The sequence below is a fragment of the Saccopteryx bilineata genome, chromosome 6 (genome assembly GCF_036850765.1).
Source record: "Saccopteryx bilineata isolate mSacBil1 chromosome 6, mSacBil1_pri_phased_curated, whole genome shotgun sequence".
NCBI classification, from domain to species: domain Eukaryota; kingdom Metazoa; phylum Chordata; class Mammalia; order Chiroptera; family Emballonuridae; genus Saccopteryx; species Saccopteryx bilineata.
Window position 1 is genome coordinate 35248639 of NC_089495.1, and position 25141 is coordinate 35273779.

At 40.3% G+C, this 25141-nt stretch overlaps 1 protein-coding gene across 7 annotated transcripts in view; it reads left to right on the plus strand.

Moving 5' to 3' along the window:
- The window catches only part of PSD3 (pleckstrin and Sec7 domain containing 3), a 619599-nt gene that overhangs the window by 463912 nt on the left and 130546 nt on the right, over positions 1 to 25141 (plus strand). The window contains exon 1 of one of the 7 annotated variants that reach the window (XM_066234430.1): positions 6043 to 6354. The exons of the other annotated variants lie outside the window; for them this stretch is intronic. Within the exon in view, the coding sequence (XP_066090527.1) occupies positions 6196 to 6354 (159 nt within the window). The 5' untranslated portion in view covers positions 6043 to 6195. Of the gene's footprint in view, positions 1 to 6042; positions 6355 to 25141 lie in introns of those variants that run through there. 7 annotated transcript variants of the gene reach the window in all.

Below are 25141 nucleotides of genomic sequence, written 5' to 3' on the forward strand. Positions count from 1 at the left end.
AAAGAAGCATTATCAGACCTTTACAAAAAGGTCAGTGGACAAAGGGGACGGGCTGTGAAAGTTGCCCATTAGGCTGAGATGAAAGGATACAGAGACCAGAGAGCAGATCCAGTGTCTATTCTGGGAGAAATGATCCGAGTCCTGTTTCGGAAAGTAGTCTTTGAGGTGTGTCCAAGCGACTCAAGTGGTAGATTAGTGACGCATGGCAACAGGGACCCAGCGCAGACTCGGAACACAGATGCCAGCCCCGGGAGTCTGCAGGAGGCCTCCTGCAGCTGGGCCGCCTGGGCATCAGACCCCAGTCCTGGGGTGTGAGCACTAGGTGATCTAGCCTGCCACCATCTTCTGGGGTTCCAAACAAGTACCCAGACTACAAAAGTGTCAGCTGCGGAAGTCGGGAGGAAAACAAGGAAAATGAAGCAGGGAATGTGTTTTTATCTAACCTATTTATTTTTAATATATAAAATCATTTGTTGTTTTTATGTTCTCTCAGTGACGACAGTAGACGTTGTTCTCTGAAAGGTTAACTGCTTTTGTTATCATGTTGCTGCATGGAAGGCATACCTCCTCCTGCCATGTCAGGGTCAGGAAGCTGTCACACAATTTTCTGGACCATGACACTACTTCCTAAGTGATTGGCAGAGCTGAGTTTTCCAGTCTCCTTTCTGCAGCTATTACAGGAGTGGCTGGCCTCCATTTCATTTCTGGAGTCAGTCTCTTCATATTCGATTTTCCATTTCAAGGCAACCATTCCAAGCCTTACTGCAGTCTGAACAGATGCGTGGCCATGGGCTGTTTAGCCTTTAAGAAACAAAGAACAGAGGAGGAAAATAACTTCTCTTGGAAATTAGGAAGCCTGGACACAAGTCTCAGTTCTGCCACTGACAGTTATGAGGTCATATTTCTGGATCTCAGGGAATCTTCCTCTGTAATGAAGAGATAGAAGGCAACCATTTCTAAGGGCACTTCTAGCTCTACCAATGAGATTAACCCCAAATGAACGGTCTAGAAAAGAAGTTCTTCCTTTGTGGCTTTATGACAGTAGCATCAGCTTCTTGACGTTGTTGGGCCATGTGACACTCATTGCCAGAACGCCTCACTGAGCACCTGGCCTCTGACTTCCAGATGAGCATTCGTCACTTTCCTCTGTTTCATATAAACCCGTGTGACCCAAGCCACCAAGGGAGACCCATGGGACCCTTTTAAGTGAACATTACATCCACCACTCTGTTCTGAAAGTAAACTGAAGCTGGTTTCCTCTCCCCGCCTGCTGCCTCCCTCTCCTCCCCTAGCCCTTCTGTGTGTGGTGTTAATTGTACCTCTGGACAAGTGGTATTTAGAATTCATTACCACCTTGGCCTTTTCTCTAATTTCCAGAAGCTTTCTCTGCTTAATGGTTCTGTGCCAGTTTCTGAGACAGAAGCATCTGCCTAAATACCATGGATGTTCTCCTGTCTTTCTCATTTGGGGTCTACAGGTCTTCAGTTCACTGATATCCTGCAGGCATTCACTATTATAAGTGTGGCAATGGAATATCCTGGTCTTCTTACCGTCAACCGCCAACTGAATGTGAGCTGCCTGAAGTAAGGGGCCTTATCCTGTCGGTGTTGTCCATGTCCCCAGCACGTAGTACCTTGTAGGCACCCCCAGTTTCTCTGAGACTCTGTGCGTCAAGAGCGTTAGAGAGTTTTCCATTGACTGGAACACTGTTAGAGGCCGTTTAGGGTTTATGTGCTGAAGAATGTCCTCAGTCAGAGGAAGCATCAGAAGGTAATGCCTTTCAGTTAATCCATTTGCATAATGAAATTTCTCCTACAATTTTTACTTTGACAGGGAAGTCACCTTTATTTTCTGCTAAAGTTTTTGTGGAAAGTTATTTTTGGACTTTTAAACAGCTGCTGCTCTCTGGGAGGCCTGTCTTTATTTTATAGCAAGCAGGCTCTCTGCACCCCAACTGGCTGATATCTAAAAACGGTCACGCCCTCTCAGAGCAGGATGGGGCCAGACGGGGACATCCAATATGTCTTTGAAGTGATTGTTTTCCTCTTGAATCTAGATGTGAACCCCATATGTACATCACATAACGACTGTGGGCGATTAGAAATACATGCAGGAGGAGGAAAAATAAAGACTGGCTCAGAAAACAATTGGAAAACCAACTGTTCTTTAAGATGTGACGTATTACAGGCATATCCACTGCAGCCTAACTCTGGTAGCCAAAGACTAAACTGTGCATCCACTAACCTGACCCCGCTAACAGGCCACATCCACACGCTGGGTTCTGTGTGCAGCTGGTGAGGAGCACGAGGTAGCGCTATGTGTGCTGATGGAGGAAGGTCTTGATGGGAAGGAGGGAAGGCAAGAAATGGATGTGTATCCTGCTTTGATGTCTAGCCCCTAAGGAGCAGAAGCACACTCAGCGTGGCTGGACTGTCTCTGGAAGGGTGCATGGAGAGCTGGCTGCGGTGCTTGTTTCTGGGCGGAGGACGGGAAGCTGCTGTGGAAAGAAAACTGAAATTTCCCTGCATCCTCTCTTGCACCATTTGTGAAGAAGTTCATTGTGTATGCTGCACTGTTTCAAAAAGAGAGTTCGAGGACATGAAATCCAATGGAGAAGGGAAGAAAAGCCCATGGTGTATTTAAGGAGTGTGTTTATCCGACAAACAGTCCTTGAGCCCCTGCTCCCTGTGGATGCTGCTCTGTGCTCGGGTTGCAGGTGAGCTCAGGCGGTGAGGGGGCCGTGAGGACGAGGAGGTAGCAGCAACGATGGAGGAGGTCTGGGTGGAGGGCGCAGGCTCTCTGAGGATGGGTGGTGGGAGAAAGTCCAACAGGAAAGGTGACAGTGCGCTGGTCCGCGAGTGATGAGAAGCCGGCTCTGTGGAGGACCAGGGAGGCGCAGCAGAGTTCCAGGCGGGTGGCCAGCAGATGGGGAGTAACTCGGGAAGCTTCCGAAAGGGGGCGCGCTCCTGGGTCACGTGCGGATTTAGTGGAAGCCACAGTCCCGTGCATTAACCTGGGGTGAAGCGACAGGCCTCCCTGAGGGAGGCGGTGTCATTGGAAAGGAGTGGGGGTTCCGTGCAGGCCAGCAGGGGGAGCCAGAGCAGCCCAGGGTCCGGGGGGGGGGGCTGGGGTCCTGCCCTTGCCTCTGCATCCCGCTTGACGACCTACCCAGACATGGCTTAGGCATCACCCGCTGTGAATTCCGGGGCTGCTAGAGGCCTGCAGCCATGCCCTTCGCGCTGTCCAGGGTAGGATTTGGTTGGAACCGAGACTGCAGGGGAGGGCAGAGGTAGACTTCTCTCTCCCTGAGTGGCAGAAAGGTCCATTTCTGGTTTTAAAAGGCAAGGGCGATGTAAATAGCCCTCATTTGTGGGAAGCAGTGTGGTTTGTGCTGTGGCTTCAAGGGAGAACCTGCGTGCCGCTCCACCATGGCTGCCCAGCTGACCGCTCTGTACAGTGGGGATTGCCGCACGGGCTCACCCACCTCACAAAATTTTCATGTGAGCAAAACGAGATAACAAGGTGCTTCTGTAAAGTAAAAAGGTTAGACAGATGAGAGTTTTTGTTAGTCATGTCTTATCAGGGTTCATAAGGCCAGTTGGTCAGTCTTAGAGTAAAGATAAGCTACAGTAAGCCCTCGCCGAATGGTGTTACCAGGCAAACTCAACTCATAAACAAGAGTTAAATTCCTGTGGCATCTCATCGATGTTATAGTGAAACGATGTTATTTGAGGACCTGCTGTATTTGGGTAAAGATAGCATGCTTCTGCTAAACTCCCCAGAAATCAAGTTGTTTATCAGATTCCATTTCTGTACACGCTGGCACGTGGTTTTTGTTCCTTTTATGTAACGCTTTTGGTGGGGAAAAGGGAATTAAGTTTACCATAGTCTAACTCCTCATTATGGTGACTGGCAAATAACCAAAAGATATGTTTCTTTTAAACAAGTGCTCTGTATTTGTAACCATGTGGAGGCAGGGTCTCTCTTTTACATAATCCTTTTTACATTTTTATCTTGGCTCTGCTGTTGGTTGCTTCATAGGTTTTACCTTTTTTTTTTTTTTTTTTTTTGTATTTTTCTGAAGTTGGAAATGGGGAGGCAGTCAGATAGACTCCCACATGCGCCCGACCGGGATCCACCCGGCATGCCCACCAGGGGGCGATGCTCTGCCCATCTGGGCGTTGCTCTGCCACAATCAGAGCCATTCTAGCGCCTGAGGCAGAGGTCACAGAGCCATCCTTAGCACCCGGGCCAACTTTGCTCCAATAGAGTCTTGGCTGTGGGAGGGGAAGAGAGATACAGAGAGGAAGGAGAGGAGGAGGAGTGGAGAAGCAGATGGGCGCTTCTCCTGTGTGCCCCGACTGGGAATCAAACCCGGGACTCCCACATGCCAGGCCGACGCTCCACCACCAAGCCAACCGGCCAGGGCCCAGGTTTTACCTTTTTACCTCAAGTTTGTGTTAAATGAAGATGCTTGCCTATGGAATCATCGTACGCTTAAGTTAGAATTATGCATATGTATTCAAAATGATCAATTTTATCATAATGTTATAACTACACCATGTTTTATGTCTTTGTTACATGCTTTGCAAAGTATTAAGTCACTACAGAAATTTGTTTAAGTTTACTTTAAAGGACAGTTACTCAGTTGCTTGCAATTACCTGTCAGGAGAGGAAAATTTACCTCAAAATAGCTAAAATAATGTAGACTCTAAACTTGATGCATTCTTAAAGAAGAGGAAGATCTTTCAAAACCTAGAATCTATTACATGTTGGACAAAAGTCTGCCAAAATTAGTGAATGCCTTTGTTTTGCTTAGAGCAGAGCTGAAGCATCAAGTGCTTCAGGGAGACAGAGAGGGAAGTGTGGAGGAGGCTGGGAACAAGCCCATGGTGTGAGGGTGAAGCAAAGCCCTGTCCAAACACCACCTCGCCTGGGCTCCCTGACCGTGAAGGAAACAACCCTGGGTGCCTGAAACAGTGCTCAGTACTTTGCCGTGTGCTATACAAAACCTGTAATCCTGAGCCATCCAAGAGTTCAGATTTGAAGAGTAGGATAGGGATGCTTTTCCCAGACCAGCATTTTACAAACTACTTTGTTATTTATATAACCACTCCTTTATCCTCCTTTATCTGGAGGCTTATCTCTCCCCTTGGAATATTAGATAAATGAGGCATGCAGTCCTGCTTATTATGCTAACCTCATGTGTCAGGAACTGAAATTATCTGGGCTTCTAATAATCTCCCATTTGTAGCTCTGACTCAGGTTACATACGTTCTTGTGTACTAAGCGTGTAGCTCTTGGAAAAGCTCTTTGCTCCTCATTGATTGTCATTGTCTTTACTGGTCTTACTCTAAGCCATATTTAAAGTTAACATGTGCTAACCAACCAATTTTCCTTTTAACTTTTCAGTATGTCAGGGAGGCAGCATAACATTTTTATTCTTGATTTCTCACATAAGCTGATATAATTCCTGTTTAAATATCTGGCTGTAGTCGTCTAAGGCGGTAAGAAACATTTTGTTCTTTAGAAAGCGATACAGTTTGAATTACTATTAAACAATGTACAGCCTGGAACAGGAAAGAGGAAAATGAATGATCATTGAAGTGCCTTTGTGGCTACCATTCATTTACTAGCCTGTAATTGATTGAACCTTTTGATGTCTCTCTGTATTTTTTTTTTTTCCCTTTTGAAAATTTATCACTGGTCCCACCCCACATAGTGTCTAACAGATTACTGGAGACTTTTATTTGTGGTATCTTGGAGTCTCTATTTTGTTGTTGATGTTAATGAGTACTGCAAAACATCACCAGAGAAATAGTGTTGCTATTTGGAATGTTAATGCATTGCTTGCCTGGCCAATTGCCATTTGTTCCAATGTGTGAATACGGGTGTGTGTGTGTGTGTGTGTGTGTGTGTGTGTGTAAAAGAGAGCCGAGTAGCAGGGGTGGGATTGCATTTTTTTTCCTCTTCGCAGCCAGTGACGTGAGCTGTGCCTGGAACAATCAGACTGGCTGCAAACAGGGTAGTTGAAGCCGCTGGGGGAGGCAGCCTGGTGTTCAAGCTAACGCGGAACACGGCGCCCCGAGCTGCTCCGGCACAGCCCTGAGAGAGCTCCTCCAGCCTCCGAGCCTCGCAGCGTTTGGAAAGTGCCTTTTTTATTTCTCCAAACCCCTTCCCCAGTCAGCCTCTGAAATGATTGGCGTGAATAGTGTTCAGAGCGCCAGCAAGGTGCGGGTGAGGACCTCAGGGTCCGTGAAATACTCCCGGGAGGATTCTATCCGGCGGCAGTCCCACCGGTCAAAGTCTATGAAAATTTCCAACTCATCAGAGTTTTCTGCTAAGGAGACCAAGGTAAAGAAATACCGTGTTAAACCATATTGACAATTGTATGTTCGGATAACAAAATTCAGTACAGTCTTTGCCAGGATCTGATGCTCAGTCTGAGAAAGTAAGGTGTATAAAATGGCTCTAAGATAATCAAGGTGAGATTAGGTGCAAGGGCTGGTATCTGAACTCCTGATATAAAGGTTGCTGTTGCCTGGGTCAGTTTCGTAAAGAGCCAGTTTGTGGAAGACAAGGATGAAGCGATGCTCAGAATGAGACGACTGTGGGAAAGTGAAGTGTTGGTTGGCACATTGATCTTGCTTTTAGACTCAGAAAGGTTGTCTTGACAGACGATTTGTCAGTACAGTGTATTTTTAGAACATCGGGAATACAGAGACATGGTCTGTGATTTTCATCATTCAGTTAGTTCCTCTTGCTTTCCCTTTCCTGCTCTCCCCTCAGTATGTGGAGCTGATCAACAGTGGGGACCCGGTCCTGTTACATACATTCTTGTCTTGTTCAGAGCCCTCAACCTCAGGTGTATGTAATTGGGGAGAATTTCTTATTTCATGTTCCTTCCATGTATGTGTGCTGGGGCTGTGCTGCTGTTAATTACTTGTGGTTTGGGGTTTTTTTGAGACTCTCTGTAGGATAATATAGTCCCTGTTCATATGATATGTGAAGGGAGTGATTACGTAGTGAAGTGGGCATTTACTACATGCAACATATTCTTGAGATTCTTCCCACCACCATCTGTGTGAGCAGGGTACTCAGAAACACTCCCACTCCACAGGTTTAAAAATGGAATAATAGAATCATAGGATCCCAGAACTCTGCAGCTGGAGATGTGGATGATTATGATGGAGATTCAGAGGTTTGATAATATACAGAAAAAGCATCAGGAGGTGGAGCTCAGTATCGTTTCGGTCTTCTCATGGGTTATATATGCAGACCCACTGAGAGTGACATAAGGCTTTTAGGCTCCCAGTCCCCTTCTGTGACATTTACATTATTAAAAGACTTTGGTGATATTAGGCTCCCCTCAAGATATGGCGGGGGTGGGGCAGAAGGGGGCAAAATGCCTTAGTGTGACTTAAAGAAGCATGCTGGCTTCCTGTCCACCCCCTCAGACTATGACACAGTGGGATCTCACCCCATCAATCATTGGCAAATTGTTTGGCTGGAATGTCTTCAGCTGTAGCTCTTTCCTCCTTAGTATTTTTTTAAAACTGTAGCTTTAGGGGAAACGTGTCTTCACAGTTCCGTTAATGTGACCTGCATGGGGATATATATTGGTTTCCACTGAAACTGTTATGAGACCTCCTATGGTGTGATGACTGTTGTCTCCTGCTGAGATAGACCTGGATGCCTTATTATAGTGTTAAATAACCAAATGTAGGTAGGCATGTGATTCTCAACATGCCTCTAACATTGACTTTTATTAAGAGTGCTAAGAAGCATCTTTAAATTTTTTTGTGTGTGGTTTATACCCACAGTGTACAGCCAGAGGCTTTGGGGAGTTAACAGACTATTATCAACTATCACCAGTCCCTACGTGTGATATAATTTTATTCACCTAGAATTGTGATTGTGTACTTTAATGTTGGAATTTAGCAGAGGTGAAATGAAGCATCCTGACTGTCTTCTCCGTTACTCAGAACAGGTTCTTTTCTGATATGCATCTATGCAAGAGACTGCCAAGCCTTTTTTGGGCATATTGCAAACATCACAAGGAGTGAACAATATAAAAGACACCTGGCAGAATTGTAGTTAATAGGTCATCACATGGTACTTTGGAGATTGTAGTCAATTTTTTAAAATTATATTTTAGAGGCATATGTAATCTCTAAGTTCTGGAATGTGTTGTAGAATGTATCCAAGTTCCCAATATCTCATAAGAGATATTATAGGATTATGCAGGCTTAAAATTGAACATCAGAAGTAGCTAATTAAAAATCATTAGACTAGGAAATTGGATAAATTGAACCAGTCTTTCACTAGCCATTTCTGTTCCCTAAATGAGGTAACCTGAATAACACTCATACCCTGAGTGTAATGAATTGAGTTAATTTATAAATGTGTATAAGTCCATGTTAATACATATTCCTGCCTACAGTGTATACATTTTACTCCAGAGGTTAATAACCAGAGTCCTCATTCACCTTACTTACATAGAGTAGTACTTTTTTAGCAGTTAAATTGTATTTATTTCCTCCTGCTAATCATGTAAATAACACTTTTTGATTATCTGATGCTTTATTCAGTATGCAAAATGTCTAATCTAATGATAAAAAGAAATTACCACTCACATCTCTCCACCCCCTTCAAGAAAGGAGAAGGTACCATTAGTTTCTGATGTGATCTTGGGGTTTAATTTCTGTCTCTTCGACACTCTGGTTCTTTCTAGAATAGGCGTAATAATTGTTGCCCCTTGTCAGAGAGTTGGAGTTAGAGCATGCTTTATATTCCTTGAAAGATGTCATTTTTCACATTTCTAACTTCTGTTTGATTGTTTATTAAAAACTGATGACTTATTTAAATATTGATTTGTCGCAGTCCTCACTTTTTATCTGGCTTGTTCATTTTTTGTTCTTTATTTAAAGCAAGCGTTAAAGGACTTCTGCAAGGACTGGATCTCTTGCCTCTGAGTTCAGCAAAATGTCTTAAAGGCTTTCTTTATTCTTGTTTTAAATTCAGGAAATTTGATTTTTTAATTCTTTGTGGTTAATATTGAGTATTAAACTACTGAAACACAGTCTATATGTTATTTTCTTTCCAACTCCATCCTTTGTGTGGCCTTTTCTTTTTTTCCTTAAAGTATTTTTTATTTTATTTTAGGATTACTTAAGGTTTTTTAAATCCTACTCTTTAGAGCTCTGAATAGAATGTGACTTTGTTCTTTTCTACATAAACATGTTTACATCAAACTCTGAAGCAGATAAGATGGGCAGGACGTAAATGTCAAGATGCTTTAGAATATTTATATGTTTGGTAGAGAACACATTCATTATTAAAATGTATTAATCATGTCTGACTTTGATCTAAGTTATTTATCAGTTAAGGGTCTGATATTGGGAGAGTTATCAGTGAGGCTCCTGACCAGGAGGGGGCAGTGCAGACCTTCCTGCTGTCAGAGCCAGCTGGTTGCTCTACCTCTGACAGACGTAACATTTTGTAATCAATTTCTTAAAAGGCAAATACTCTGGAATTCTGTGTGTGCAGTATTAAGATGGTGATCTGCCAAACATTCCCTCATTTCTCCTCCAGATCTAAGTATTCCTCAAATATAAATTATTTCGGTGTGGCTTAATTTTTAATTTGAGTAAGTCAACTAATTCTAGGTTTAAAACATAAATCTGTAAAAGTTCATGTTGATAATATCCCTTTTTCCTTTCCTGTCTCTTGCCAAACTGCATTACACGTTATAGATTGGGGAGATCTCGATGCTTTTATTTCTCTATATTGTTGTGGGTGGACGTAACATGCATGGTTGAATCCTGGAGGCATTTTTTTAGGAACAGTATGAGACTAGAGATAACACCAAGAATTTTCTAATTGATTATCATCTGGATTCAAATGAACTATTTAAAGGTATTACTCAAAGAAATCGATTTTCCCAGCAGTGAAATTTCAGAGTGAAACACCTGGTATTCCTTTGGGTGGTGCAAGATGAAAACCTGGGCCATTCGCTCCCTGTGCCCCGATGCCACACCCTGGTGGTCCAGCCTGGGTTTGCTCGCTGATTGGCAATGAGAGCCTAAACGAGTCACTTCTCCTTGAGATTCATCCATAAAATGCAGGGGTTGACAAAATGGTATCTTTGTTCCGAGCAGTGTTAATTTTAGAAATCTTGTGGGGGTTGGTGGGAGTTATTTCCTCTATAAAAGGAACCTAAAGACTGAGCTAGACTCAGGGAAGGTGAATGTTATATGTATTTTGCATAAACCTCCTTCTGTGCTGGGGGATGTTAACCATAACGTGTTAAAGGAGAATGGGAGTGCCTAATACATTGCTTTGCCAAACCTGTTGCAGTAGTGTTGAAAGGCACCATCAACTCCATGCTCTTCATCCTGCATAGGCGTTGCTTATTATTCCTTTAGCATTGTTAGGTAAATAGTAATCCTTTGTCTCCCTGTAAATCAAGTCTATATGCAAAGGAACCTTGAAGAAATCAATACATTGCCCTTTGGCAACATGAAGTTTTATATGGGAGGTTTGCAGATTGTTGTCTTTCCTTACTCAATTCCTTTGTTCTTTAGACTAAATCTAGAGCCTGGGAAGGAGATTCTGGTCAAATGGGTCATTTATATCTGCCTATTCAAAAATGTGTATTTTCATATACTATAGAGGAAATCCTTAGTCTAATGGGGAAAAAATTCCTGCAAATGGCATTATATATATATATATATATATATATATATATATATATATATATATATATATATTACATATAACATATTTTTTTTCTTAAATTGAAGTAGAACATCTATTAACCTCATAAATTCACCTGTTAGCTGCATCCTTTCAGAAGGACAATAGATTTAAACTATTGGGGTCAGACTATCAAGAGCATGTCTCGGTACTCGTTGTAACCCTGGCACGTGAGAGAAGCAGAGGAGTGGTCTTTCACAAAGTAAATCTAGCAATGCAAAAATAAAAACAATTTTATCTCCAGAACTCTGTTTTTCTTTTATTGATCCTTCTATCCTGCCACTGGAGTTACTTCTTGTGTTCTAAGAAGTTGTCAACTAGAAAAGCAGAATCGACCAGGTATCCATCACATATAGGATCATATAGGAAAGAACACAGCCCAGTGCATACAGACGTGGTGAAGCACGTGCACACACTGCACCTGGCAAAGATGGAGGAGGTTTAACAGGAGGGACTCTTAACAACCATAAAGCTCTGTAAATAGGGTTCTTTGTGTAGGCTTCTCACAGTGACTTAGAGTATGAGAACTCCTCCCATAAACCGGAGCTCCTCCCACAGACCCTCCGGTAATGTCCAGGTTAAAAATCTCTGCTGTTATTTTATCAGAGTTATGCTTTTCCCTCAGGTGTGACTCTACCAGACTAACACATTTTGATGTTTTAATATAATCTTTACCCCAAGGAGGTTACCTTAAGAAGATGCCTCTGGTCCCTTCTGGACGGTAGCTCTACAGACTTCATCATTATCAGTAGCTATTTAATCCTCTTAAGACTTGAGTCAACCTTGCCCCAAAATAGAGTGCCTTTGGTTTTTCAGTACTTTCGTTTTTATTTTTAAATTATGAAGCTAACAAAATGATAATGTTTTTTGTTGTTGGGTTTGGTTTTTTGGATTCTCCTCCAACCTCTACATGCCCCCCTGCTCCCACCCCAGCTTCTTTCTGAATTTTTCAGATCCTGCCAATACTTTTTTGTAAATTAATACCTTTTTAAAAAGGATATGCCCATAATTATTTACCATATTTCCCCATGTATAAGACGCTCCCATGTATAAGATGCACCTTAATTTGGGGGTCCGAAATTTGAAAAAAAAATGTATTACATAAAGTTATTGAACTCAAGTTTTATTCATCATAAAATTCATACAACTTCTCATCACCATCAAAACCCCCATCCATTAGCTTGTCCTCATCTGTGTCTGATGATAAATCACTGTCTTCGTATATTGCCTCATCCTCAGTTCCATCTATGGCATTTGAAATGCCACAACCACTGTATAAGATGCATCCAGTTTTTAGACCCCAAATTTTTTGAAAAAGAGTCCATCTTATACATGGGGAAATATGGCACAACGCTGAACAAACTATACTCTGGTGAGATGACACTGTTGACTCCTGACTGTAATTAAAAGCAGATCTTCACTGTCACACTATTTACCCGTTTGTACTTGGTTAAAGTGCCGGTGGTGTGTGTTTGGCTTGAGTGTCTCTGAAGTAACTCCCAGTGTCAACGCTGAAGTTTTGCTCTGCTACACTCACGCCTTTCTATTTGAAGACATTCCTCCGGTGATGGTGCCCTGAAGCAGGTGTTTCTGAGCTCCCACACAGTATTTGAACATTGTAAAGAAAGCTCTGGTCCACGCTGTCATTCCTGGCAAGCTAGCATAATACCCTTGGCGGAAGCAAGGAAAGGGAAGAAGAAAAATGTGTGAAATATTGTTGTGTTGGCAGGTAAGGGAGAAAAAAATACTTGGGTCTTTGTTGTTGTTGCAGATGCTTGGAGGTTAGCAGCCTATCATGCTCGCCTGAAGCTAACCATCAGCAGCTACTGTGTGGAAATACACACGGTGACCAAATGTCCCGCATTTTCCAGAATGATACTTTTCCTTTATTGCAATCTGTTATTAGATCATGCCTGCTTGCCTGGTTTAGTTCAGGGATTACATTCGGTTTAGGAACTAATAGGAAATTTTTGGAGAATTTTCTTTTTAATTTACTCATCCATAGTGATGTGAAAACCATGAACAGCTGGGCAGAGTGGCTCCTCAGTATTTGTCATGGGAGTTACTCTTTTATCTTTGATTTCACATAAGAATTTTTGAGCATTATCTTGTTCTTTAAGTAGATTACTTTTCATTACATGTTTAAAATCCAGTCTACCACATTTGATGGTACAACATTTAGTGTCTTGTTTGTATTACGCAGATTATCTGATTTCAGTGAAATGTGTTTTTCTAGGTAGATTACTTGGAATATACTTCAGGTCAAAATTTTGACGAAAGTACTGGCTGAGGTCCTCTCTTTATAGCCTGACTCATCTCCTGATGTGATGCTGGTGTAGCCTGCAGTTAGAAGTTAGCATGTGAGACAGTATCCAAGGCAGCTAGAGACATCGGTAGTCTGGTTGCCGCCAGACTCAAACCTGAGGATTCCACTACAAGCACACCTCGTTTTACTGCGCTTCGCTTTATTGTACTTCACAGCTGTTGACTTTTTTAGAAATTGAAGACAAGACCCTCCACCAGCAAAAAGATCACAGCTGGCTTTATTGGAGGGGTCTAGAACCACACCTGTAATGTCTCCAAGGTATGCCTGCAAATCAAATGAGATTATGAATCCATCCCAGACACAGTCATCTCCTTTTGAACCAAGAGGCAATTCAGTGGGGTCTGCTTTCACTCTACAGCTGAGAAGCCCTCTGGGGCATGCTGAGTTGTTTACGGCGAGCATCGGGACCTGCTCTAGACCCTGGATCCCCCGCAGCTCATGAGAGGGGAATTAATTTCTATCCAGCTTTTTATTAGCGTTCTCTTCTAATCCAGCAGAAGTAAACTGGAAGGGTTGGGGGTCTTGGCTAACTAACTAGATCTAATAAGCAACCAGATACAGAAAAGTACGTGAAAAGAAAAAGCCTTTGACTGTCAGAGGGATGAGAAAGCTCCGGCAGCATGCTGGTTTATAACATTTCTCTTCCTCAAAACACTTTCTAAAAAACAGGTAAAATGGAAAGGCTCTCCAGAACACATGTGTTATGACTGGGCAGTGCTTTCAGGGTTTTTTGTATGCCTCATCAGCCCCTGCTGTGATCTCTGAGACCACGGTTAAGTGGTATTTATATACTGCAAAAGCATAACTCTCTAAGTTTAATGTAACCGTATGCTTTTATCTCAGTAGAACTCATAGATATTCTCAGGCACAGAGGACAAGATAGGCTGTCCTCAAGATGTCAACAAAGTTGAAAGATGGGAAGCACATAGATTTGTTAGCTAATTTAGCACAGCAGAGGAAGCTGCAGCCCAAGTGTCTGCAGACCTCGAAGCCAAGGGAGGAAGGAGCCATTTTCCCCAGAAGACAGGAAAGACCCAGGAATTGGAGGTGCTGGCTGTCTCTGAGGGCAGTGGGTCAAAACTGGAAGATTCCCTTTAAAGCAGTGGTCCCCAACCTTTTTTGGGCCACGGACCAGTTTAATGTCAGAAAATATTTTCACGGACCGGCCTTTAGGGTGGGACGGATAAATGTATCACGTGACCGAGACAAGCGTCAAGAGTGAGTCTTAGACGGATGTAACAGAGGGAATCTGGTCATTTTTCAAAAATAAAACATCATTCAGACTTAAATATAAATAAAACGGAAATAATGTAAGTTATTTATTCTTTCTCTGCGGACCGGTAACAAATGGCCCACAGACCGGTACCGGTCCACGGCCCAGGGGTTGGGGACCACTGCTTTAAAGCTTCTAAAATCAGTGACTGGGCCTTCCAGAGGACCTCCCCTGTTTTCTATATCCCCACATCTTCTGCAACTCTGCTCTGTGTAGGTTAACTCAGAGACTTTTGATTTAGCAAACCAAGGCTCAGTTGAAGCCAGTAGTGAGATTCCCACATTGAAAATAGCAGGATTAAGTAAAATGTACACCCATTTCATAATAGACAGGCTGTTCCCTCTGTCCTCACCCATGCACCTTTTCTCAGTTACTTGAAGAAGGGAAGGCATGATATCCATCAAATTGGGGATGGAATAATTAGGGGCAGAGAGAGTCCCCAGGATGTTGGAAAAGGGAGGTCCTAGGACAACAGTTATGCGGGCGATGCTAGGAAAATAGAGGGCCCTAAGTATGCTTCCAGCAGGGTCACTGAGAGAGTGATGTGCTAGACTGTAGGGAGATTTCCTGTTCTGTTGGAGAACGTGGAGATGAATTAGAGCAGGGGTCCCCAAACTTTTTACACAGTAGGCCAGTTCACTGTCCCTCAGACCGTTGGAGGGCCGGACTATAAAAAAAAACTATGAAGGAGATGACGTCAGAGTAATGGCGGAGTAGGAAGCGATACCGATAAATCTCCCCCAAAACTCAACAAGATCTTCAACCAGAAACAGAAAAACCTATACTTGGAGCTTCCAGATTCTTCGCAATACACCCAAAGGCAGAGGCAGCAGCAACCCCATACCTGGACTATCAGGCTACTAATTGAGGAAGGAAAGACTAGGAGAAAGGCTCCAGGAACACGGACTCTCTCACTGTTGGAGCCTATAAATGCTAATGAGCCTCGACTCCCAACGAGAATAAAGCACAATACATGACATTGCCATAGAGACTTATCAACTGCAAACCTCTACCTGAGCGTGCCAAAGGGGCAGAACCCGGGGTACAGAGTCACCGACCAGGAAGAGGGAGAGAAAAGAAAAAGCAAGAAGATAACCTCTCAAAATCAAGAATAATCTGCAGACTTTATAACCTATCCCATTTTATTATATTTGTTCGTTTGTTTCTATTATCTTCATTCTTGAGACTTTTTTTTCCTCCTCCAATTTGGCCGATTAACTCTCTACCGGTCTTACTCTCTCCTCTCCCTGAACTACACTACCCATAAGTGTTACATCTCCCATTATCATTTCTCTTCTCTTCCTTTCTCTCTATGAGGGTTGCACTCCAAAACCCTTAACTCTCTCTCTCTCTCTCCTTTCTTTTTTCTTCTTTTAGTGGTTCCCTCTTTTTTTCTCTCTCTCTCTTTCTTTTCTCCCTCTATATTAGTTTCTTCCTTTCTCCTTTACATCTCCTCTCATTCAAACCTCAATAACAAACAAATTATCTTATCTGGGACTCAAACCTATGTTTGTGGCATTTTGGGGGGTTTTTACTTCACCTTTTTAACTCACTAGCAGTGCTCCCATCCCTGGCTCTCCATATTATCTAGTTCTTGTTCCACTAAATACAATAGTAAGTTTTTAATTTGTCCCCCCATTTTTCCATTTTCCTCTTATTCCTCTCATCATAACTCTTAGAAAACCAACACCTAAAAGCAAATCATTTTATTCTTGACCCAAATTTTTTCCTTATTTGCTTTTTGTGGGTCCATACGCTCTTTTTTTTTTTTTTTCTTTTTTTTTTTTTTTTTTTTTTTTTTCTTTCTCTCTTTTTTGCCCCTTTATTACTTTTCCCCAATTCAGGCCCTCCATCACAGGCATTGTTTGTTATAACTCACAGTCCACCACAAGATTTTCTCAAGAAAGAGGGGAGAGGAGAGGAGAGGAAAAAAAGAGGGGGGGAATAATTTCCTTTTTTAAAAAATTTTTATTTTATTTTATTTTTCTTTATTTCATTATTAATTTTTTTTAAAAAAAACAACTCTTTTCGATTTGTTATTTTTTTATTTTTTTTAACTTTTTATTCTTTATTAAATCTCATTAATACTATCAACAAAACCACCCTCAGATGCCATTAAGGAAGAGAAAATCGAATATCATGGATACAAAAGAAAGAGAGGTAACACAGCTAGATGAGGAAAAATCTATGGAGAAAAAATTTAATATATTGGAAACCTTGGAGCTAAATGACAGAGAATTCAAGATAGAAATCCTAAAAATCCTCCGAGATATACAAGAAAACACAGAAAGGCAATATAGGGAGCTCAGAAAACAACTCCATGAACACAAAGAATATATGTCCAAGGAAATTGAAACTATAAAAACAAATCAAACAGAGATGAAAAACTCAATTCACGAGCTGAAAAACGAAGTAACAAGCTTAGCTAATAGAACAGGTCAGATAGAAGAGAGGATTAGTGAAATAGAAGACAAGCAACTTGAGGCACAACAGAGAGAAGAAGAAAGAGACTCAAAAATTAAAAAAAATGAGATAGCCCTACAAGAATTATCTGACTCCATCAAAAAGAATAACATAAGAATAATAGGTATATCAGAGGGAGAAGAGAGAGAAAATGGAATGGAGAACATACTTAAACAAATAATTGATGAGAACTTCCCAAGCCTGTGGAAAGAACTAAAGCCTCAAGTTCAAGAAGCAAACAGAACTCCAAGTTTTCTTAACCCCAACAAACCTACTCCAAGGCATATCATAATGAAATTGACACAAACCAACAGCAAAGAAAAAATTCTCAAGGCAGCCAGGGAAAAGAAGAATACAACATATAAAGGAAGGCCCATTAGATTATCATCAGATTTCTCAGCAGAAACTCTACAACCCAGAAGAGAGTGGACCCCAATATTTAAAGTCCTGAAAGAGAGGAACTTTCAGCCACGAATACTATACCCATCAAAGCTATCCTTCAAATACGAAGGAGAAATAAAAACATTCACAGATACAGAAAAGATGAGGGAATTTATCATCAGAAAACCCCCACTCCAGGAATTACTAAAGGGGGTTCTCCAATCAGATACAAAGAACAAAAAAAAAACAGAGCCACAAGTAAAAGCTCCAAGAAGAACACAATAAAACCAAATTTAAACTGTGACAACAACAAAAAGAAAGAGGGGGAGAAGATGGAGATTAACAGTAGCAAAGGACGATGGAGTGCAAAAGTACTCACAAAATAGTTTGCTACAATGAACAGGGTAGGGACCCTTTTCATTACTCAAAGGTAACCACCATTGAAAAAACCACCACAGAAGCACATGAGATAAAAAAGATAGCAACAGAGGAAAGATGTATGGAATACAACCAAATAAAAACAAAAGATAGAAAAACGAAAGAGAAGGATCAAACAAGACACAAAACTAACAGAAAGCAAGATATAAAATGGCAATAGGGAACTCACAAGTATCAATAATTACACTAAATGTAAATGGATTAAACTCACCAATAAAAAGGCACAGAGTAGAAGAATGGATTAAAAAAGAAAATCCAACTATATGCTGCCTACAGGAAACTCATCTAAGTAACAAGGATAAAAACAAATTCAAAGTGAAAGGCTGGAAAACAATACTCCAAGCAAATAACATCCAAAAAAAAGCAGGTGTAGCAATACTCATATCGGATAATGCTGACTACAAGACAGGAAAAGTACTTAGAGACAAAAATGGCCATTTCATAATGGCTAAGGGGACACTGAATCAAGAAGACATAACAATTCTTAATATATATGCACCAAACCAAGGAGCACCAAAATATATAAGACAGCTACTTATTGATCTTAAAACAAAAACTGACAAAAATACAATCATACTTGGAGACCTCAATACACCGCTGACGGCTCTAGATCGGTCATCCAAACAGAGAATCAACAAAGACATAGTGGCCTTAAACAAAACACTAGAGCACCTGGATATGATAGACATCTACAGGACATTTCATCCCAAAGTGACTGAGTATACATTTTTCTCCAGTGTACATGGATCATTCTCAAGAATTGACCATATGTTGGGCCACAAAAACAATATCAGCAAATTCAGAAAAATTGAAGTTGTACCAAGCATATTTTCTGATCATAAAGCCTTGAAACTAGAATTCAACTGCAAAAAAGAGGAAAAAAATCCCACAAAAATGTGGAAACTAAACAACATACTTTTAAAAAATGAATGGGTCAAAGAAGAAATAAGTGCAGAGATCAAAAGATATATACAGACTAATGAAAATGACAATACGACATATCAGAATCTATGGGATGCAGCAAAAGCAGTGATAAGAGGGAAGTTCATATCGCTTCAGGCATATATGAACAAACAAGAGAGAGCCCAAGTGAACCACTTAACTTCCCACCTTAAGGAACTAGAAAAAGAAGAACAAAGACAACCCAAAACCAGCCGAAGAAAGGAGATAATAAAAATCAGAGCAGAAATAAATGAATTAGAGAACAGAAAAACTATAGAAAAAATTAATAGAACAAGGAGCTGGTTCTTTGAAAAGATCAACAAAATTGACAAACCCTTGGCAAGACTTACCAAGGAAAAAAGAGAAAGAACTCATATAAACAAAATCCAAAATGAAAGAGGAGAAATCACCACGGACACCGTAGATATACAAAGAATTATTGTAGAATACTATGAAAAACTTTATGCCACTAAATTCAACAACCTAGAAGAAATGGATAAATTCCTAGAAAAATACAACCTTCCTAGACTGAGTCAAGAAGAAGCAGAAAGCCTAAACAGACCTATCAGTAGAGAAGAAATAGAAAAAACCATTAAAAACCTCCCCAAAAATAAAAGTCCAGGCCCTGACGGCTATACCAGCGAATTTTATCAAACATTCAAAGAAGACTTGGTTCCTATTCTACTCAAAGTCTTCCAAAAAATTGAAGAAGAAGCAATACTTCCAAACACATTTTATGAGGCCAACATAACCCTCATACCAAAACCAGGCAAGGATGGCACAAAAAAAGAAAACTACAGACCAATATCTCTAATGAATACAGATGCTAAAATACTAAACAAAATACTAGCAAATCGAATACAACAACACATTAAAAAAATAATACATCATGATCAAGTAGGATTCATCCCAGAATCTCAAGGATGGTTCAACATACGTAAAACGGTTAATGTAATACACCATATCAACAAAACAAAGAACAAAAACCACATGATCTTATCAATAGACGCAGAAAAGGCTTTCGATAAAATACAACACAATTTTATGTTTAAGACTCTCAACAAAATGGGTATAGAAGGAAAATATCTCAACATGATAAAGGCCATATATGATAAACCATCAGCTAACATCATATTAAATGGCACTAAACTGAAGGCTTTCCCCCTTAAATCAGGAACAAGACAGGGTTGTCCACTCTCTCCACTCTTATTTAATGTGGTACTAGAGGTTCTAGCCAGAGCAATCAGACAAGACAAAGAAATAAAAGGCATCCATATCGGAAAAGAAGAAGTAAAGGTATCACTTTTTGCAGATGATATGATCCTATACATCGAAAACCCCAAAGAATCCACAAAAAGACTACTAGAAACAATAAGCCAATACAGTAAGGTCGCAGGATACAAAATTAACATACAGAAGTCAATAGCCTTTCTATATGCCAACAATGAAACAACTGAGAAGGAACTCAAAAGAATAATCCCCTTCACGATTGCAACAAAAAAAATAAAATACTTAGGAATAAACATAACAAAGAATGTAAAGGACTTATATAATGAAAACTATAAACCATTGTTAAGAGAAATCGAAAAAGATATAATGAGATGGAAGAATATACCTTGTTCTTGGCTAGGAAGAATAAATATAATCAAGATGGCTATATTACCCAAAGCAATATACAAATTTAATGCAATTCCCATCAAAATTCCAATGACATTTTTTAAAGAAATAGAGCAAAAAATCATCAGATTTATATGGAACTATAAAAAACCCCGAATAGCCAAAGCAATCCTAAAGAAAAAGAATGAAGCTGGGGGCATAACAATACCTGACTTCAAACTCTATTATAGGGCCACGACAATCAAAACAGCATGGTATTGGCAGAAACATAGACACTCAGACCAATGGAACAGAATAGAAAGTCCAGAAATAAAACCACATATATATAGTCAAATAATTTTTGATAAAGGGGCCAACAACACACAATGGAGAAAAGAAAGCCTCTTCAATAAATGGTGCTGGGAAAACTGGAAAGCCACATGCAAAAGAATGAAACTGGACTACAGTCTCTCCCCCTGTACAAAAATTAACTCAAAATGGATCAAAGATCTAAACATAAGACCTGAAACAATTAAGTACATAGAAGAAGACATAGGTACTCAACTCATGGACCTGGGTTTTAAAGAGCATTTTATGAATTTGACTCCAATGGCAAGAGAAGTGAAGGCAAAAATTAATGAATGGGACTACATCAGACTAAGAAGTTTTTGCTCAGCAAGGGAAACTGATAACAAAATAAACAGAAAGCCAACTAAATGGGAAATGATATTTTCAAACAACAGCTCAGATAAGGGCCTAATATCCAAAATATACAAAGAACTCATAAAACTCAACAACAAACAAACAAACAATCCAATAAAAAAATGGGAAGAGGATATGAATAGACACTTCTCCCAGGAAGAAATACAAATGGCCAACAGATATATGAAAAGATGCTCATCTTCTTTAGCTATTAGAGAAATGCAAATCAAAACGGCAATGAGATACCACCTCACACCTGTTCGATTAGCTGTTATTAGCAAGTCAGGTAATAGCAAATGTTGGAGAGGCTGTGGAGAAAAAGGAACCCTCATACACTGTTGGTGGGAATGTAAAGTAGTACAACCATTATGGAAGAAAGTATGGTGGTTCCTCAAAAAACTGAAAATAGAACTACCTTATGACCCAGCAATCCCTCTACTGGGTATATATCCCCAAAACTCAGAAACATTGATACGTAAAGACACATGCAGCCCCATGTTCATTGCAGCATTGTTCACAGTGGCCAGGACATGGAAACAACCAAAAAGCCCATCAATAGATGACTGGATAAAGAAGATGTGGCACATATACACTATGGAATACTACTCAGCCATAAGAAATGATGACATCGGAACATTTACAGCAAAATGGTGGGATCTTGATAACATGATACGAAGCGAAATAAGTAAATCAGAAAAAAACAGGAACTGTATTATTCCATACGTAGGTGGGACATAATAGTGAAACTAAGAGACATTGATAAGAGTGTGGTGGTTACGGGGGGGAGGGGGGAATGGGAGAGGGATAGGGGGTGGGAGGGGCACAAAGGAAACAAGATAGAAGGTGACAGAGGACAATCTGACTTTGGGTGGTGGGTATGCAACATAATTGAACGACAAGATAACCTGGACTTGTTATCTTTGAATATATGTATCCTGATTTATTGATGTCACCCCATTAAAAAAATAAAATTATAAAATAAAAAAAAAAAAAAAAAAAACTATGAACAAAGCCCTATGCATACTGCACATATCTTATTTTAAAGTAAAAAAAACAAAACAGGAACAAATACAATATTTAAAATAAAGAACAAGTAAATTTAAACCAACAAACTGACCAGTATTTCAATGGGAACTATGGGCCTGCTTTTGGCTAATGAGATGGTCAATGTGCTCCTCTCACTGACCACCAATGAAAGAGGTGCCCCTTCCAGAAGTGCAGCGGGGGCCGGATAAATGGCCTCAGGGGGCCACATGCGGCCCACGGGCCGTAGTTTGGGGACCCCTGAATTAGAGATAGACTTTTAGAACATGAAGTAAACAACAAAGTGAGGTGATGATCAACCCCAGGGAAAAGAAAAGTTCATAAGAAAGAAATGTAGCATAATCATAATGCACCCACAGCTCAGGAGCAGTTTGTATATACAGTCATCATAATGTAGGAACTGAAAAATGATGTCCCTCCAAATTGTGGTTGCCATATCATTTTAGTGGAAGGGCTGGGGGTGGAGGACAGGAGCAAGAGAGTGAGAGCAAGCTGTGTGTGTTAAGATAGCAAAGTGCTCTTTTTCTAGAGTTTCACATTGAAAGGCAGTAGTGTCTACTGAAATAGAAAAGCCCGTTGGAAGAGGTTACCTCTGGGCATCAAGAATCAGAGCTAAATCAAGAGATTATTATGTTCATTATAAGCCTGTAAGTTTTTATTATAAAGTATGTATCTATTACTTTGATAAAAAAAACAATGCTGAATAGTAAGGAAGATAGCATATATAGATACATATGAAACTGTAATTCTAAGTGAAGTAAACCAGTCAGAGAAAGACAGTACCATATAATTTCACTTATCTGTGGAATCTAGCAAATAAACTAACAAACAAAATAGAAACAGACTCACAGATACAGAGACAGACTGACAGCTGTCAGAGGGGCAGGAGGTTGGGAGACTGGGTGGAAAAGGTGAAGGGACTAAGGAAAGAAAAAAGAAATTCATAGACACAGACAATTGAGTGGGAATTACAACAGGGAAAGGGGGTGGAAGGTAGAAGAGGGTAAAGTGGGGTGAATGGGGGTGGAGGGAGACTTGACTTGTGGTGACCACAATACAACGTACAGATGATGTGTTATAGAATTGTACACCTGAAACCTCTACAGGTTATCAACTATTGTCACCCCGATAAATTTAATAAAATTTTTTAAAATAAAATTTTAAAACTGGAATGACTAGACTGGGTTGTATGTCTTAATTAACTTTGTGTTTAGCAAATACCAAATAACAGACACCTTTTTAAAAATCACGTCTTTCTCAGAACACTCTGGCAATTACAGAACTAGACTGTGTACTGTGGCTGATTGCTGCCTAAATTTTCAGGCTGTAGTGGAAATGTTAGTGTAAGGTTTGTCCTTTCTTGGAAAAAAGTCCTTTATTTTGAGATTGTTTTTAGATAATATTGGTTTTGTTTTATTTAAGTTTATTTTCTCACTTGCAAAATTAAAAGCTGACAGTTGTATGTGGGTTCCCAAAACCTCTTTTGAAAATTTTCCATTTTATGAAATCCCAAAGCCTGGTAGCCACTGGATTAGATTATTTAATTTGGCTGGATTGATTGCTTAAATGAAATCTATTTCCATTTGGTTTGTCTTCATTGCTTTGTCTAATGCATGAAAATGACAGAGAACAAATGCCAGGCCTGGTGATCCCTCTAAATGTCAAAGTCCCTTAGGGATCGTTTTCTACAAGCCATTTATATAAAAAAACAAACTCTTCGTTTCACCCAGAAAACAGTTTTTTAACTGTGACATTAACTTTATCATCATATCTCCAGAATCATTAAATATAATTGATCATTTTTCTCGGGTATTTAAAAAATACTGCATGTAATTTGCAAAGTCACTTTGAATTTATGTTCTCCTTATGTAGCAAAATTGTGAAGCATCCTTTATTATTGTATGTACCTGCCACATCCCAACAAGTAAGGTTTACCAACAAGAGGGTCTAACAGCAGATTATGGCAAGTACAATCCAGAATCTTCTCTGAAAATATGGGTTATTGTTATATATTTCCAAATCATGGCTTAGCTATTCAAATTCAAACAAGTTTTTGATAAATTATAATGCCTGAGGATTAGGGTATAAGAATTAAAAGCAAATCAGGAGATGACTGAATGCAGTGAATTTGAAAATCATTGTGTTTGCACAGGTCAGACAATAAATAGTTACATGTGCTGAAGAATACTTTGGACCTTAATCTTTTTTTTTTTTTTTTTTTTTTACAAGGACAGAGAGAAGTCACAGAGAGGGATAGATAGGAACAGACAGACAGGAACACAGAGCGATGAGAAGCATCAATCATCAGTTTTTTGTTGCGACACCTTAGTTGTTCATTGATTGCTTTCTCATATGTGCCTTGACTGCGGCTCTTCAGCAGACCAAGTAACCCCTTGCTCGAGCCAGCGACCTTGGGTCCAAGCTGGCGAGCATTCTTTGCTCAAACCAGATGAGCCCGCACTCAAGCTGGCGACCTCGGGGTCTCGAACCTGGGTCCTCCACATCCCAGTTCAACTCTCTATCCACTGCGCCACCTGGTCAGGCTGGACCTTAATCTTAACTCACATGGGAGAAGGTGGTGATTCACTAAGACCTTAATTACATCAACTTTGTATAAGCTCTCAGGCTCTTAAGAACTGCTACATTAAATCACATCTACATCAAGTTTTGGACACTAGGTTTTAATGCCCACATTGATTTGAAGGTTAGCTGCCTTTCGTGATGAATGTTACAATCCTTCCAGCGATACTTCACTGCTCTGGACCTAGGATACATATCCTCTTCCCAGGAGAGTTTTGACATTGTGGTCATTTTTTTAAATTTTTTATTTAATTGTATTTTATTTTTTTATTGATCAATTTTTTTAGAGAGAGAGAAGGAGAGGGAGAAACATCTATCTGTTGTTCCACTTATTTATGCATTCGTTGGTTGACTCTTGTATGTTCCCTGACTGGGGATCAAATGCACAACCTTGGCATGTTGGAATGGTGCTCTAACCAACTGAGCTACCCAGCCCAGGGCTGACATCGTCATAGTAAGTCCACTTTGGGAAGGACAAAGAAGAAACTAGTGAATAAAAACATGGGCTCTGGAGTTAGATAGTCAGTCCTGTTAAGTTCCAGTTATGCCGCTTACTTGATAACTCAGTCACCGGGGTAGGATTTTGCAAATAAAATATGGAACACCTAGTTAAATTTGAATTTTAGATAAATAACAAG